General features: G+C 46.3%; 1 protein-coding gene across 1 annotated transcript; it reads right to left on the minus strand.

The window, feature by feature from the left end:
- Positions 1-1,542: 1,542 nt before the first annotated feature.
- Positions 1,543-17,477, minus strand: C8A (complement C8 alpha chain). Its single transcript, XM_088522476.1, has 12 exons — positions 17,334-17,477; positions 15,484-15,580; positions 14,482-14,626; positions 13,937-14,087; positions 12,250-12,439; positions 11,126-11,320; positions 9,528-9,768; positions 5,836-5,964; positions 5,176-5,333; positions 3,275-3,497; positions 2,438-2,561; positions 1,543-1,777 (listed from the first exon to the last, which is right to left on the minus strand). Exons 1-12 carry the CDS (start codon positions 17,444-17,446, stop codon positions 1,543-1,545), a joined length of 2,001 nt encoding a protein of 666 aa, XP_088378602.1. The 5' UTR covers positions 17,447-17,477.
- Positions 17,478-17,983: the final 506 nt, after the last annotated feature.

Here is a 17,983-nt window from a genome sequence, read left to right on the forward strand (position 1 = left end):
AACAGCACCGTCTCATGTTTTTAACACAACTTGCTGGCCCAGTGCCAAACTGTATTGACGATGCTATTTGCTGGGAAAACTGTTCTTTGTTCCTACATTTCACTTTCTTTTTGGGTGTCTAAGCTGTCCAGATTCCGTGGTGCTTCATGGCACTTTCTCCCTAACAAGGAGGACATCAGAATCGAGGCCGTGAGACCAGGTTTGTGTCTGGGTAAATATAACATTTGCCTGGAAAACGCAAGGTGGGCCAAAAGGCCACAATTTTATCACCCACTTGCCCATGCCTTGGAAAGCTGCCATAGGAAAAAAAACACATCTCAGTGTTCAAGACAACATGGTTGGTTGTTTTCTTATAAGAAAAGAGCCTGTAGTTTCTTTTTCAAGGAAGGGGGGAAGTGATGAAAAAAGCAGTCTTTTGGCAAGTGCATGCACAAAAGGAAATATGGGGCCAGATCTTCAGGTAGCATAAATCAGCTGCACCGAAGGAGCCAGGCTGATTTACATCAGCTAAGTGTCAGGCTCTAAATCACCACTGACATGCTGTTGGAAAAACAAGCATTTCCAAGAATCAGAGCTAGAGCCAGCAATTTCTTTCACTAAACCGCGATTCCTTTCCACTCCTTCTTCCCATTCACATGTATAGAAAGTGCTCCTTTGTGCTCTGAGGTTTTGTCGCTGTTGTTGCTTTTCATAATGCCAGATTCCTTCTCAGGGCTTTTTTTTTTCTTCTCTCCTTGTAATGGAAAGCGCAGTAAAATGAAGTGCCATTTGCTTTCTGTCCACCCCAGGTTTTTGCAGCAGTTCATTAAGAGCCCTGAGCTGGGGCTCTTGCTGCACTCCCTGGATGCTGTTCAATACTGTGTGTATTTTTGTGCCGAGATTTACGTCTCACATTCAAAAAAGAGCCTTAAATCAAGCAGCCCGTTAGCATCTTCTCCAGCTCGGGATGCCTCGGAGATAAAATGCCTCTGTTCTAATAGTCAATTCATCACGCATCCCAAGGAGGAATAGCCTTCACTTGCGCAGGAGCATCCTCTGCAGAATGGTTTTGTTTGGGTCTGTCTGTTTATTATTTGCGTATTTATTTATGATTCTCATCAGTTTGGATTCACATTTTCCCCAGGACTCTCCAGTGTCTTTGGGCTTTAGCTTCCTCCCGCACAGCTCAGCATATGGCTTTGCTGCACATGCAGCCCTGCCCAATATGCTACACTTTCAAATCTGACAGTGCCAACTTATAAAAGTTTCATGGTGCATATGTCAATACCAACTGCATAAAAATGCAAGGATCGCGAGCTTTTAATCTGTTTTCCAAAGGCAAATATAAAAATTTCTGCGAGCGAAGCTTACTTATGTAAACAGTTTTAGTAAATGTGTTTCATGACTACTTATAACCTCGCGCTTACGCAGCCAGGTCACCGCTGCGCTGCTCCTGTGTCACACGGGGGTCCCTGCGCTGCTGGGGATGCTTTGAAACTGGGGGGGAGCTGAGAACAGAGCGGGAAGGTATTGAATCAAAACAGAGGAGTTGGGCAGTTTTCACTACATCTTTGTATGTAAATGCAATGGTTCACCATTATTTGTCGGATTTCCCTGCAGTGTTTGCAGGCCCGCGTGCCGCGGCGTCAGCACGGCTCGGTGCGCGCGGCCGTCCCCGCGCACGGCGCCCCGCCGGCCCCCGGCGCCGGGTTGTTGCATTGCCGGCTGCGCCTCCGCGCTCCGGCCTCGCAAGGGCTCCAGGGCGACCAGCAGCTCCAGTGCCCGTTCGTCTCCCTGCCTGTAAGGCCATTAAAAAGAAAGGAAAAAGAATTGTTTAGTTCTGCAGTTCTGCTCCGATGCAGGTCCCCATGGCCAACCCGCTCCCTGCCTGGCCCCCAGACCACTCCTGAGATCAAGGTTTGCAGGCACCTTGAAGACAGGGTTGATGAAGCAGCATCACGTTCCTCAGACACCAGTAGCTCTTTCTTTTCTGATCCTTCAAAATTGGCTTTTCCCCCCAAAAAGGGCTGGTGATGGTCTCTGTGTACCAGTTTCCCCACTCCAAACCCATCAGCATGGGCACAGCCCTGTGTGGAGTCCTGCAAAGGCCGTGTCCCTTCAGAGAAGGGTCACGTCAAGCCCTTTTCATTACAGGGCAGGAGGAGTTGTCAGGTGCATCCAATACTATAGACTATGTCTGTGCTCCCAATTGATGGGAATACTTGGTGTCTGTCATTTACTGTCCTCTTTTATTTACTCAGCTGGCCTTCATTCCTGGCTCACACACTGTATTAATCCGGACAGCAAAAATGGATCTCTGTGCTCTTTGTGCTGGCTGGAAAGGTGGGTTTCTGGTACACCAAAGCATCATTCTTCAAAAAAAAATGAGTCTTGGAACTAAACATTTTCCCTGAGCTGGAAGTTACCATGACCTGGAGCTGCTAGGTGAAATACCCACGCTTGGGCCATAACCAGGCTGGCCATGGCACCAAGCAGCTCCCACAGTCTCTGGTCCTGGGCACATCCATTTGGTGGGAGGCCTTCAGGGCAGGTCCTCAGCCTTCCACGCTGCTCATCCTCAGCTTAGGAGACAGATCAAAGGATGGGGGGGTTTAATGAAACCCCCCTCTGAGTCACTGAGCCAGCCCTTTTGAGGAGGACTTCATAAAATATCAGCCCAACTCTGCTCTTATTCGTCATCTTGTCAAGGCTTTGGTTTTCCAATGGTGGGACCTAATTACAGCCACATTCTTAAATGCCTGGAGCTCTGTTTATAAGAGCCTGTCCAAAGATGGATTTTCTGCCAGCTGCAGTGCTGTGATTTGGAATGCTGCTTTTGTTTGTTTTTATCAAAACAGCACTTTTGGCAGACCATTACCTCAGCACCACTTTCTGAGAGATCATTTTGATCGGTCAGCCTGAAGCTTCGGGTCTCCCTTCCCTCTCAGTCCGTCGGGATTTGCACTCTCCCCCATTCCGTGGATGGCACCAGAGCACTTGGGAGCCCTCCTGCCCAGGACACCGTGAGTGCCCCTGTGCGCACAGGCCACCAGGGCCACCCTTGCCCCCGTCACAGCACTGTTTGGGCTCTCGGCCTCACACATTGATCCGGTCTTCCTGGAGCACGGACGAGGCCACGGATGGCCGAGCTGTGGCTGGAGCTGCTTCCCAGCTCCTCTCTTCCCACAGCATCCCTAATCCTCCAGCTAGCAAACACCCCCTTATTTCCATGTGTTTATAGCAATTAACCGACCCCTCAACTCAAGGTTGTCACAGGGCCGCCCACGGGGCCTACCTGGGCGCTTGCTCTGCGCGCAGGCCGGGCCGCCGTAGCCGGGCGGGCACTGGCAGACGCACGTGTCCCCGGCCAGCACGGGCTCCCCGGCGTTGCGGCAGGGCCCGCAGCGGCACGCGCTGAACTCGGACATGTAGTCGTCCAGCGCCCGCCGCAGGTGCTGCCGCTTGGCGCCCGCGTTGGCCACGTCGCTGCGGCGCAGGATCTCGTGGATGGGCCGCAGCTGCAAGGGACAAAGATGCCGGCTCAGTTGGCTGCTAGAAGGATCCCCCATAACGCCGCAAAATCGCGTTGTGCCATCTAGGGAGTTAAAAATGCGACGAGCTCCAAGTAGCTGCATAGCGAGGTCCTGCTCTCAGCATTCAGATGAATGTGGATGACTGTAACTATAACCTGCCTTCTGCATTTAGCCTCTTCTACAAAAGGACTGGCTTAGGGGAGGCCTCAGGAGCGGATGGCCGTGTTCAGTCTGCTGAAGCCATTGGAGAGGCTGTTTATCTCATATTTATAAACTGGTTCCCTTGAAATCCCAGCCCTTCCAGTCTCACCAGTGGCAGAAGTCGTGCTGTGCACTGACAGGATTTCACTAGGCATCATTGGCAGTGCTGCCCGGAGGAGGGCTTGGATCTCCCCATTGCTCTGGGCTTTGGGAACAGCTTTTGGCAAATTTGCACAAGCCTGTTTATCAGCGGGGAGGAAGCTGAAGATAAGAGACAAAGTGGACACAGGCGCTTATCAGCGGCCCAAAGCCACAGCAATTTCTGAGCTCCTAAAGCAGCCAGCAGAGACACCAGTGAGCAGTTTACTGGAAAATCGCAAAACATTTTCCCAAGAATTGATGGGAACTTGTGCAGAAAGGTGAATAACCTGCGGTGTGCGTCCAGCTGCAAGTGGAAGAGCTTCTAATTTAACAGGCCCCTCCATCACCGTGCTGCCGCACCAAAAAGCTTGCAAATTCCTGCTTGCCCCGATACTATTGCACATAATTCCTGATTCTACCTTCCCTTCTCTCCTCCCAGCTTTCTGCTCCTCTTGCTGTCACAGTGAGCAGCAGAAGTGCTTTTAAATTAGAAGGAGAGAATGGAAGTGGCAGCATGTGTGCACCGTGCAGCTGTGGTCCCAGAGCGGTCCCATTAAATGTGGCCCCATTAAAACATCTCAGGGCAGGTTTCATGCCCTAGCCACAGTGTGGGATATTCCCTGCGACCGTGTGCTCTCTGGCAGCCCTTGCAGAGCAAGCTGCTCTGTAAAGGCAGTGGCTGAGAGCACCGGGGGATTTGTTCTTAGGGTTACGTTTCTCTTTTCCCTTCTCTGCTCTCATCCGTCTCATCTCCATCTCTGGAACCCTGTGGGAGCCTCAATGATCTCTCCACTTCAGTGGCATCCAGGGAGTGGAGAGGCAGGAGCGGGGCCTTTCTGCTTTTTAGGGCCACTGCACCTCTTGAAGGAGCTCAGGCTGTTGGAGAGAGACAGGATCCACAGACAAGGTGGACCAGGAGCCTCTGGAGAGAGTCATGGAAGGAAATGCACAGGGGAGGCTGCACAGACCCACCACAGCTCCAAAGGGAGGGATGGCCACGTGTGAGTCCCCAAGGGCTGGCAGGGAGAGTAACAATGACGGATGCCACCACCGAGAGCCACTCCTTGGGAAGCCGTTTGGGGACACATCAGAAACGCGACTTGTCGCTAATCCAGCATTAAGCCTCTCGCTCCTCCCCGCTGCTGCTGTCGCCCTGAGATGCTCTCCCCATTGTGAAATGAATAAGGGGTTGCCAGATCAGTGGCCCGTTGCATTTAATCTTGTTCTGTGATGGGATCACAATGAAAATACGAAATGATCTGCTCGGCTACGCTTTCATTGCTTCTCATGGCAGAGTTTCTTCGGCAGCAGAAAGACTTACCTCAAAATCAATAACTGCAGGATTGTATTTTAATGACCTTCCCCAGTGCCGGTACGTGTTGGAGTCCCAGGTGTTCAAGAGGCCTCCGCCGTAGCTGGTATCTCCACCTCTAATCCGGGGAATAACGTCTTCCACAACGGCACTGTTGCTCCAACCATCTGAAAAGTTGCCCTGTTACTCAGCTCCGCGAGGAGCTGAGTGCTGCGACTGCTCCAAGACCACGAGTCTTAAAGGACTTGTGTGGCTCCAGATGCATGCTATGTCTGTTATTTTTAAAGTACTTTGCGAATTTGGGTCATCTTAGCCTTTAATTTCTAGTTTGGGTTCCTAATAGTCTCTCTGTAGCCCTCTCCAGCTACAGACTGCGCTCTGTCTCATAAGCTGGATCCCTGCTGAACATCTGGCTCAGCATCGATGGCACATAGGAAATCTGTGGGAGGGACCAGAGCCCCAAGGAATTTGGAGGGGGATGGAATTTGCGGATGTTGTGTTTTGTTCCTGGTTCATATATGTCTCATCCCTGCCTGCAGCAAATGCCACTTGCTAGAGATGGAAGTTTGGGGTGGGCAGCAGCCTCTGCATGGGCTCAGAGAGGAGGGTCTGGGGCCACTAGGGAGCCATGGATCACCAGTGAGGGTTGAGGGCATCGATGTATCCTACCAGTTTTACGAAATCCCTTGTTTTCGCATTCGGAGGTTGACAAGGAGGCTTTCACCTCGAGTTCGGACTTGCCGGCCGCAATGCCCAGCGACGCGCCGAAGCAGGAGGCGACGTCTTCAGAGCTGATGGCTGCGGAACAAGCAAAAACCCCGAGACTCAATGGCTCGTATTGATCAGAAAGGTACCCGTTTTCCTTCTTAGATATTTTATATTCAGTTAATTGCATAGCCTGTTTCTGGGACCTAGGGCAGAGGCCGGCTGTTACTCTTACAGTGGCAATGCCAACATTTTGTTGGGCCTGTCACATTACAGCTCAGTAGGGAAAGGTCCTTGCTGTAAAATTGTTTCCACAAACAGTATTAGCAATTAACGAAGGTCCTAACACAAACACTTGTTTCCTGATTCGGCCTAGGCTTATCTATTCCGCCCCCCCCACACACAAATTAACTCATAACTAGAATGAATTTGGGAGCAGCAATTGAAATCGATAGGTCCATGCTAATTTTCATAAACGCGTAGCTGACCCTTCTATCAGGGGCTTAAGTAGCATCTCCAGTAGCACCTTGCAAAAGGCCAACCTGCCGCAAGCTGCAGAACCCTCCCTGCACAGTGCTGCATTGCTGCCAGCACCACCGCCACATCCATCATGAAAATATGTAACGGGAGACTCGTGAAGCACGCAGAAACCAACTAACAAGGTGGTTTCACCAAAGAAAGCAGTGCTCGTATGTCATCCAGCCTCGCTTTATGCACCCACTTCAACATACCGCAAATATAGGGCCGTCTTCTGTAATAGTTAAAAAATCCATTGATTTCAATAAACACAGAAAGAGGGTAATGAATGGCTAACTTTTATACAGCTCTTTTTTTTTTTTTTTTTTTTTTTTTTGTCAGTAGATCTTAAAGTGTGTTACAAAGCAGCCTGGCAATCAATACTGGAGTATTGAAAGCGAGGCCGGAGGTCAGGGGGGTTTTGTGCTTCATGGCTTGATGGGCTAATGATCAAACCTGAGTCCCTGGCCGGAGCGCTGGACTGGGCTGCCTCCCTCCAGCTGCACGAGGGGAGCTCAGTCTTGTTTGTGTTAAAATGGCAGTAAAATGCCTGTGGCTTGGGTTTTTTTCCTCTCTTCTGCATGCCCTGGAGGAATACCTCGTGGGAGACACACTGGAGCGGGGACTGAGTCTAGGAGCTGCTGGTCACCTTGGCTGGTCCTGTGCAGCGGCCTGGGAAAGGTGCTACGTATCCTGAATTCAAAGTGGTGAGAACTGAAGCGTGCTCGAGACTTCAGGGGGAATTACATCCCGTTGCAAAACTGGGCCCCTGAGAAAAATTTAATGTGTAGCACTCAATTACTCGTACTAAACTGTTCAACAGTTGTAAACACAGTGGGTAAAGTTCATTCACCCAAAGCAACATGAGTGATTGCTTTTCTTGGTGTCGGAGTGCCATAAAATTAAACTTGAGGAACACCCTGATTAATTGATTCACTATGGTTCCTGTGGAGTAATTATGTTCAGCAAGGGCCTGTCAATACAATTTGCTATTGGTTGCAGCAAGGCCTGGTCTTGATAAATGAAAAGTGGCTATCATTGCAAAAGAGTGGTCATAGGAAATATTGGCACTCGAGCAGGGAGTCTGACAGTTTTTTATGATGTAATTTGGGATAGTTAAATGTGTCCAAATGATAAGATTTACTGCTGCATTTTGAATTAATCAGAATATGTGAAGACTCTTCCTAATTTACTCTGTGCATAACGTTTCTCCCATAAATGTTCTTGTAATGTTTGAACACATTATACCGTTTTCTGCTAAATAAGAGAACCATAACAATCTATTTTTAAAACAAGTAATGAAAAATATTGATGGCAGAGCAACAGGGACCTTGTTTTGACATCTACATTTATTTCGCTTATGACCACATCCAAATGAGCCCTTACAGCCTGAAAGTTAGGAACAGTCTGGCTGCTAAACTGCAGTCTGAAACTGCACCCGTGAGTTGTGGTCTGTTCCTGGCATCTAAATTCAGTAGTTGCCTCCATTTTCAAAACTCAAGTTTCCTGGATGCTTGAAGTCGCCTCATGCCTGTTCCTACCTGGATGCTTAAGACTTGGGCTCTTCTATCCTGACCGTCCCATAGAGATGGTGCCTAAATCCTTTTGCAGACACAGTCTTTAAGCATGTCCAGGGCTCAGCATTGAGGAATAAATTCTTGCTCTGTGTTTTTAGACCAGAAGCACACCAACCAACACGTCAGGTTCCTTCTGGATGTGTGCAGCGTGACATAGAGCACTGCCAACTTGATAAATATGGACTTTCTAACCGAGTCCTATTTAGATGAAAATTATACAAGCATGCTACATTAGAATGAAAATGGCATCTCTACTGGGGCACGTTTTTGTCTTTTGCTGAACTTCAACATCCTTCTTTCCTAAAATAGGGCGTCATGTAAATCTCCTCCTCTGGTATATAGTAAGCACAAGATAAAGTAAAATAATAGCCTCCCTCTGCATGCTCTTGATTCATTCTTCCTCTCTACTTGGCAGTCTGTTCTCTAAAGAATCGCTTGCCAAGTTCTCATTCACTTCTGTATCACTCAGTCTTCAAACTGAATAAATGATTTGAAGAGGCATCATGTTTCCAAACATTAGCAGTTTAGGAATTCGGTGAAAATTCTCTCAAGCGGTAATTATTTCTTGTGGAATAACTGGCATGGATAACACTAACTATGGAGTGCATAGTTAGCTATTCCAGAGGGGACCAAACTATTTCAGAAACAATTCTGTCCAGCAGAACTTGGGTCCATTCCATTTAAATGGATGGATCCAAAGCAGTTTGCACCATCTATCCACTGTCACAAGGGTCTTTACCCAACCTGGAATTATCAAAGCTGAACCTTTTGCAGAGCAAAAACAGAGTAATGGGAAACTATGCTTTTTTAGGGGAGGTGGGATCTATTGTATTGTAGACATCTTTGCAAAAGTTGACAATCTGTTTAGTGTACCAGCATACCATATTATCTTTGTTTCATGTCTTATGTTATGATCAGAAGAAACCTTATTCTTTGGCTCTCCAGTAACAGATATTCTTGCAGTCTAGACACCTGTGGTGGATATTTTATATGAGCAAGATTTAGCAGTATAGTTCTCTAGCCTTATACCTTCTAATTTGTTGAGAAGGGGAGCTAGCAGAACACTGTTAATCTTCAGACATGACAGTAACCAGAGTAAAGTGCCAAAGGTATTGCCAAGTGCAATGCATTATTTCTAGTTATACAGAATGGAAACCCTCTGCTAGGAAGTTAAATCCAGAATGAGCTATCATTCTTTACCCCGGATGAGTTTGCAGGCATTTTGTCCCCAAGCAATCATAAGAATGGCCAGGCCAAAGACTCTAAGAAATACGACAAGTCTAGGAAGCGACACTGAGAAAAGGTAAGAAAATAAAATCAGATTTCTAAGGAAAACTTCCCCAGGTTCTCCTGAAAGTCTAACACATTATGGCATGTACCAGTCAGCTCAGCTGCGAGGGGCTGATGGGCACCTCCCTCCCACCGGATGGCTGGATGGAGATGGGCATGGGGAGCAGCCTGAAGCTGAGTGAATTATGTGGCCCGTACCCAGAATGGTCTCCAAAATGGAAATGCAAGGTTTAGAGCAGAAAACTGAGCAGAGAATTTCTTTGTTATTCTAACCTCTTCTTCTCATTTCTTCTTTGTTAACGACGAGGATGTACTCGAAGACACCTCCCATTGTCCCAGATGTCATGAAGTGGGTGCCGTAGTCGTTGATGAACTTGGCATACATCCCGTAGTCATATTGGTCTGGAAGCTTCTCCAAGGAAAGCAAGATGTCTTCATCCAAAACGATGTTCTCCCTTCTCATCTTGAAGCGGGCAGTCTGTACCTTGGTGACACCTCTGATGAAGCCAACCTCCTGCAGGTCAGTGAAACAAGAGTTGCCACTGAAACCCATAATGAGCAGAAAAGGGTCCCCTATCCGGTACAGTTGCTTGACCTGGCACCGGGCTAATCCTTGGATTATCGGATGCTGGAGGGAGAGGTTGCTAGGGATACACTTTCTGGGCTGAACATTCGTTTTGATTGCCCTGCTGTGTGCTTGTCAGGAGCATCTCCACTGAATACAGCAGGTGAGTTAATGCCTCAGCAAGCAATGTTGTCCCCTCTCACAGCTATAGCATCATATCTGCAATGCCTCAGCATTAAAAAAAAAAAAAAAACTTATGTGTGCAAAGGAAAGACTGTGTAACTGCTGGTGTATGTTAAAGACTTGAAAAAAAGCCCAAGTTTAAATGAAATCAGCAGTTGTCCTTTTTTTGGGGAGTGCTTCTCTTTCATGCAGTTCTATAGGGTGCCTCAAGGACAGAGACAGGATTTTAGATGCTATGGGGCTGGTGGTGTGTGAATATGATGAGAATTGGGTGAGAATTTCCTGGATATATCATCAAATCCACCACTTCTACCTAGGTCATCGCCTCGGACAAGACTCCAGCACACCAAGAACAGCCCCTCAAATGATTCTGCCAATAACTGTTCATCCTGTAGCTGCAAATAGTGTGCGAGTCTAGACAAGGACACAGTAAATACGATGATGGTGACAATTTCAAACAGCTTTTAAGGGTATTTCTGCTCGGAACACCATCAAGGTAATTCTTCTTTATTGTTTCCTGCCAGTGATCAAAAGAGAATTGGAGACAGGGCACTCTATATGGGGGAAATACTGACATTCATATTATTAGGGTAGAAAGAGGTCATCACAGCTAGCCCAGGATGCAAACTTACTGTGAGATATAAACCCTATTATCTGCTACTCTTTTGTCAGCATGTTATTTTAACCTCTTATTACAAGTAGCATATTGCCCTGTCATATGGCAGTTTGTATTAATTTGAACATGATATATTTGCTCCTGGAGATCATTCCCTGGGGACAACTGGTTTGATCAACATCTTGATACTTCCTCCTCCCTCATCAAGACTTTAAGCATTTTTTTATTTATGTGCTTAATGTGGCCGTGAAACAGGATGGGGTGAGATGACATGTGTGCTGGTACTTCATAATTCAATTTTATTCCCACTCCCTCTTTGCTAAAATGTAATGAGAACAACAAACAGGATTACTAATGATCCTACATTTGCAATTTCATGAACAAATTAAGGTATAATTAGTATGTGTAAAAAAATGGGGGTGGGGTGCAAGTAAGAGAATAAACCAGTGCAAGTTACAGCAAGATTGTGCATGACTGGAAGATATATAGGTATATATATCTATTTACCTTTGCATCATACTGTGTGAAATTCTTCAGGGTCCCTTTCTTGTATGATAGAGTTAAACCAAACTCAAACTTGAGAAACTGAGGTCCAATTCCAAAAGTAAAGCCCGCTGTTTTGAATCTATCGTTTTTGATGGCATCAAGCAGGTCCTTTGAATCATCGTAAAACTCTGAAGAGAATCCAGAATCAGCATGAGCCTAAAGTGAAAGGGGTGGACGTTAGTTTTTTTGGATATCTTCTTTCCTATTTCACTCTATTTCTTCTTGCTTAGCATCTCCAAGCAATGTCGTTACAGGCAGTGCTGGTAACAGTTACTATTGAGCTGGCTTGACACTTCTCATTACAAAACCCTCTTTCTGGTCCCTTACAGCTCTGCCAAATCTTAACTGTTTGAATTTTTTTTTTCACTCCAGCTTGCTTCAGGATTAATTTGTTTTAGGAAATATTCAAAAGGCACTTAAAATGGCGACTTGAGAAAATAAATGTTGCTTTGCCTGTGTTTTAGAAACGTGGCCTTGTGAGATGCATGGCAGATGTGTTTGTCAAAGGCGGCCAGGGCATCTGCTTACATGTGGGGCACCCAGATTAAATGTTCTGCTTGGACCAAGCAGGGCTTAAATGTCCATCTCCAGCATCCACCATGAGGTGGAACCCCTGGTGCAGTCATGCACCATGAGGGCTTTCGGGAACTTGGTCTCATTCAGAATATAATTTTGTGCCCCTTTTTAGTCCTGTCACAGATTTGAGGTGCTTTCAAAAATTGAACTTGTTGAATTGCTCCCATTTTACAAATGACCATCTTAACCCCTAGAGAGACAAGTGCCTTGTCCGAGTTCTTCATCTCAGTAATAGCAGAATTTAGAGAAAAACCTATTTCTTTTGCCTCTGACTAGGCCAGAGTAAGCAGTGGGGATGCTTGGGTGATATAGCACGTTAGTTCCCTGGTGTGCCATAAAACTGCATTTATATTATCAATTAGCTGCTGTCTTGGGGATAGCTGGAGAAAAATAAGTTGAAAGGCGATTGGAGTGAATGCTCTCCTGATAAGATGTGCGTAATATCTTTAGAGAAACCTTGGGGTTTCACAGGGAAAATATTGCCCAATTTGAATATCTGGAGTACTTACTAGGAACTGGTACACGTGGAAGTTGTAAGGCTTGCGGAAATACTTCTCGTCGTCTCCGTAGTACAGACGCTCACACGCAGCGTCGTACTTCAGCTCCCGCCACTCTCCATTGTAAACAGGCTCACATTGGCCTCCAAAAAAATTAGGGTCATATACACGCAGCCTGTCTTCCTGTGTTAGGATATTGTATCTTTAAAAGAAACGGCATTCAGAAAGTTACCTATAACTCCTAGTTCCCTTCCCCACCAGTCACCTTCACTAATTCTGTTCTGACTGTGCACATGGTCTATCCTCAGCTCTTGGGCTTGAATTGGGATTGGAAGATAAAGTTGAAGTCTGTTCTCTGGATGCTATGTCCTGGCCAAAGCAAAGGGGGCACACACAGTCACATTTTTTCCATGATATTGGTTTGCACTCAGATGCTGAATATGGAAAAAAAAATCAGTTAAATTCCTCAGTCCACGTCCATGCTTGAATAGAGCCCCAGCACACGGGGGTTCCTGCAGGTCCTGCGGGAGTCTTTGGCAGTCCACTGCATCCCTCTGTCATAAAGTATTTCCTGCCACTCACTGTAATATCTCAATGTCAGCTCCTGCCTTAATAATGTTCCCATTTCTCAGTGGAGTTAGAGCCCTCCCTGGACTTGCAGGCTGCTCTCCAGCCATCAAAGCTGTTACTTTCTGAAATCCTGGTTCTGCCTTCATATTCCCTATAATTTGGTGGCCTAGAATACAAGAATTATTCAAACAAGACAGCAGCATAACTCCCCATAACAAGGAATCCTCTTTAAAGCTTAAATACTGTTGTGTGATTGCAGCACAAACCAAATCAGAGCAAAGCCTTAAATGCAGTGCATGGTAAAAGCAAATTTATGACACGATAAACTTTTGATAGATCCTGCCAGGTCCTGGACCAGAGATCCATCTATCTCATTAAATCCAGTCAGCTTTGGGTCAAGCCAATAGGAAAGTTATAGGAGAGTCAACTGCATTTTCATATTGTAGCCCACATTCCTTAATGTGGGCTACACATTGAATGAAGCAGTATTTTGGTTAAAACACAAGTTTTAAAACAGAAATGTCACAATAGACAATTTGCCTTTAAATTATCGAAGTTGCTGTTTTCCATGTATAACCTAACTGGCAATTAGTGCTGGCTAGAGCAAAACTTTTGCCTGCTTAGGAATAAATACTTCTGCATATATTCACACAGAGCTCATAACGTCTGCCTTGAATCTATGCTTTGACATCCTAAATCCTGGAGCAGAAATTTCTCCTTAAAGGTATGAGCCTCCAGGATGCTTCCTCTCCAAAGCGTACGATTTCACTTAATATATTGCTTTCATTAACTGGACAATAGCCAGTCCCAGAAAGCTGGGATATATTTTTACTGAGAGTAAAGAGCGCAGACTGAGGTAGAGGATGGCTGATGGAGGACAAGATCAACCAGTAAATCTGAGACACAGCATGAAGTAGACGCTGGGACGATCCTTGCTGCCTCCACTGCTCTTACTCATGGTGGTGCCTGTTGGTGTCCAACACCTGGAGGACGCCTGGAGCAGCCTTTGGGTTTTGCACCATATGGGTTTGTGGAACCTAGTACATCCTCCCCGCAACGCTGATATTACTAGGAAAGAGTAATATGAAATCCCTGATTGTGAGACTGGTGGATATTGATAATTACTCACCCTAGGGAAGCTTTTTCAGCCCCTGGGACAGGGAACAGATTTCCGCAGTAGCTTTCGCTATCCTCCTCCTCCTCCTCACAGTTCTCCTCATCAGACCCGTCCCTGCAGTCTGCCTCTCCGTTGCATACGAGGTGACGTTTCAGGCAGCGACCTGAAGAGCAGAGGTGACGTGTTCAGAAACGATGCATCTGAGCACGCTGCTCACGTCCTCAGCATAGCACATCTTCTCTTCATTGATACAAGAACAGGTTTTGCCCAGGTGAGACCTTCGTGGTCATCGTCTCCAGCTCTGGTAGCTTTGAGGGTGACAAGTCTGGGGAGCTTCCCTGTGGTGAACTGTCTCGCTGTTCACCTTTGGGGTGGCTTTGGCACAAAGCCCCAAACCTAAGCAGCAGGTATATCTCATCCAATTTCTTTTCTTTCTGTAATTAATATCGAGCTGCCATTAGCAAATGGCTGACCCAACAGTGCCACAAGCCTTATCTCCTCAGGGCAAGGGGTGCCACCCTGCCCGGGGCCTGGTGGCAGGAGGCCGTTGCACTCACCGCTCTCCTGGCACTGGAAGTCCCCTCCGCAGTGGTGGCTCCCGGCGCAGCCCGCGCCGGCGCCGCAGTGCTCCTCGTCCCAGAGGTGGCCCGTGCACGGCCGTCCCCCAAACTGTGCAGGCTGCAGCAGGGTCCGGTACCGGTGCTGGAGCGGGGACAGAGAACACCCCACCGATGCAGAGCCCGCACCCCACAGGATGTCGCTTGCACCACCTCACAGATACAATCCTAAATTCAGGGGGCAAATTACTGTTTTTGTGAATTTGTCCCTTTTTTTTTTTTTTTTTTTTTGTATGTTGGCAGGCCTATGAAATTTTACCAGTGTCATATGTTTTTGCCCCGGAATGTAATGGGATCCGATGGCCACAGCAACTAATTACAGCACTGATCCTGAAAGCAGCATAACGTTTCTGATGGATTATTAATGAGAACTGCTGTTCCTTGAACAGGAGGAAAAAAGAAAAAGCAAGCGAGAGAGAGGAACCAAATAAATTTGCTGGCGATAGCACAGGAACAAAAAATATAGTGTTGTAAACTCGGTAAAAAGTAAAATTACATTGGGTACTTGAAAATAACCTCTTGAGTTATGAAGACATATGTGAAACGGTAACAAAAATTGAGAACAGGAGCTGATGAATGAAGGCTGCTTTTAATTTCTTTTCATTTGAAGAATTCATTCTTCATTTGCATTAAGAATCAAGGGATACTTAATTAAATCTGAGATAGAAAAGGGAGAAGTCTTGGCCAAATATTCTGGCCTGATTCTTCCCCCGTTTGCCTCCATTCTGCATTTTGCAGTTCTGCTTAGTTACATGAATTTATTCCTAGTTTACACCAGGCTAAGTAAGAGCCTCTCTAGAGCAAGAGCATCTCCATCATATTTGGATGAGTTTAGTGGATGCTTCAGAATGATGAATATGTATAATATTTATAATTAATGTGTGTACATCCTCATCACAGACACATCTGAAGATAAATGAATACATTACGGTCGTGCCTTACTTTTTTCTCTTGGCAAAAAAAGCAATCAGTCCACTCGGACCACTGGCTTAGCTGACAGTCAACGGGAGCCGGAGAATTAACATCTCTGCTGGTTCTTCTGAGGAGAGTAAGAGATAGCAGGCTAAGGTCTTTGAAGTTGTATTTTAAGAAGACCCAGAGGCAAACAGCAAGAAACGATCTGTATGTGTATTTCCAACAAGAACCTATTTTGCAGGAAATTAGAGGCTGGTGAGATTTGGGTCAGGCCCTCAGCAGTGGTAGCTTGACCCACCCTAGCCCCCTCTGGGACTTTTTCTGAGACCTTTTTTGACTTCTTTGTTTTTTTCTGCATGGGCCTGGGCTCCTTTTAGGTGTTTCTCCAGACTGGTCCACAACCGAGGCCTGATTCTCCTGGATGGGGTGGAGAAGCCGAGAATGGCCCTAGCAGTGAGCTGCAATGGCAAAGCCTGCAGACACCGTGACTAGGGGATTTGCCTGACTATTGCCTAAGGGAAATAGATAAATACTGCAAAGAAGGAAAAAAAAAAAAAAGAAAAAAGGAAGGCTCTAAAAGCAAGAATGGCAGCAGTACCATGCTGCAATGTCCCATGGATCAGGATTTCCATAGCCGCATGGAATATCCGTACACAGCAGCAGGAAAATGCCCCTCCCGCCTCCCAGGCCACTTGTTGTGTTTTCCACATTTCGGTTCCAAGTTTTCTGATCCGTATTTGCACAACGTCATTCTTTGTGCTGAGGGGCAACGTGTGCCATGCCAGCACCACTCTGCGTTTGCCCCAGGTTCCCAAATATTTTGCAGGGTTATTGAAAGCCACAACATGATGATGATGATGATGATGATGGTTTTGGTGATCATGAGCCGTCTGTTTGACTTAGGAGACTGCAGCCCAAAGAGAAATATTGATAACTGGGGGAAACACCCTGGGGACGCCGTCAGACGGGCGCGGGGCCGGTGGACACGCGGGTATTGATACGTTTTTCTGCCTGACAGGCGGATTTGCTGCCTGTATCCTTCAGCACTCCACAAAGTGCTTAATTGGCTCACCTTCGATTGGATTTCACATTTACCTCTTCATTATTCTGCCGTGTTTGATAAGTTCATCAAACATCAAATATCTCTTCTTTGTTCATTTTCAAAAGGGATTATCGGAGTAAGCCTTCATAATTAAGTGTATCACTACTGCATTTTTTTTTCCTTACGCCTTCTCCATGTCTCCGTGTTCCAATTATCACTGATACCTTTTTTTGATCCTTCTAAATCATATTTGCCTTTAGAACAAGCCTGAAATTAACAGCGGCAGAAGAAATCCAACCGTTTTCCTATCATGACACCATAGCTTTAGAAAGAGTAACTTGTTTATTCCTTCCCTTCAAAGACAAAATGACACTTAGACAGCTTAATAAGATTGTTCAGGGAAAAAAAAACAGATATACGGATCTGGCTGGGCTTAGAAATTGGGTTATGTGCATGCACTTATGTTCTGTGAGCAACACTGCTAGCTTTAAATTGTTAAATACTAAATAGTTGTAATGAAAAAAAAGATTTTAAAGTAAATATTTTTCATAAGAAATTAATTCTAAGTTCCTGAAAATGGCACAATAATTCTCATAAGGAAATTTAAGCAGGCTTAATATTCATTCTTAAAACAAAAAATGAAGTGCAAACGGTTCCTATAAGAAGGAATCGCAATGCCCAGACTAGGGTTTGGAAAGCTGCCAATGTTTTTGTCTTTCCTGGTAGCTGTTTGCAGAGAGCACTGTGTGCACATGCCTCAAGTCAAGGCAAAATCGATGGGCTGACTGAGGAGACCGCGGTTTCTCCGTGTAGAGTTAGGTGGAAGGAGACTTACCGCTGGGAAGGCAACGCCGGGAACGTGCTGTGTGCGGTAGCCGTAGCCTGGTGGGACATTAAAGAGCAGATGCAGAGAACCAAAGGAGGAAGGTGGCCTGGGCTCCACCACATTGCTGTTCCGTATGGAAATGTTTGCCCTCAAATAGCTGCAACTGAAAGCTTTAGGCTTTGGGACCCTTTGGTGTCAATGCTACTGGAAGACGTGTCGAGCCCACCAGCCTCTCAAATGCTGTAGTAAATCATTGACAAAGGCTCGGGTCAAATCACAGGAAATGAGGACATCTCCTGAAGGCCTTTAACCTTTGGGGACAAATTTCCAGATTTCTGGCAAGGGAATATATATCAACCTGTGCAACTGTTTCTCCATGGAAGCCAAGGGAGTCCTACTGTGCGACTGGTGTTTCTTGTCCAGCCTGCAGCTCTCCATCCAGCTGGAATGAGCAGGAAGCTCCGGTGATTTCCCACTGCAGCGTCTGTGTGGTTCTGGTGTTTGCTTGGTGCTTGACCAGGGAGACCTTTCCAGCACTGGTGGTTAACGAAGAATTCTGCTATGAGGAACAGAAAAGGCCACATGCCATTCAGATAGTCAAATGTTGATTCATTTTCTTTCCCCCATTGCCATCTCTATAACGTAGCTTCCCATATCCA

Source organism: Tinamus guttatus, unplaced genomic scaffold, assembly GCF_059628265.1.
Source record: "Tinamus guttatus ecotype Peru unplaced genomic scaffold, ASM5962826v1 Tinamus_guttatus_pri_ptg000153l, whole genome shotgun sequence".
Classification (NCBI taxonomy): domain Eukaryota; kingdom Metazoa; phylum Chordata; class Aves; order Tinamiformes; family Tinamidae; genus Tinamus; species Tinamus guttatus.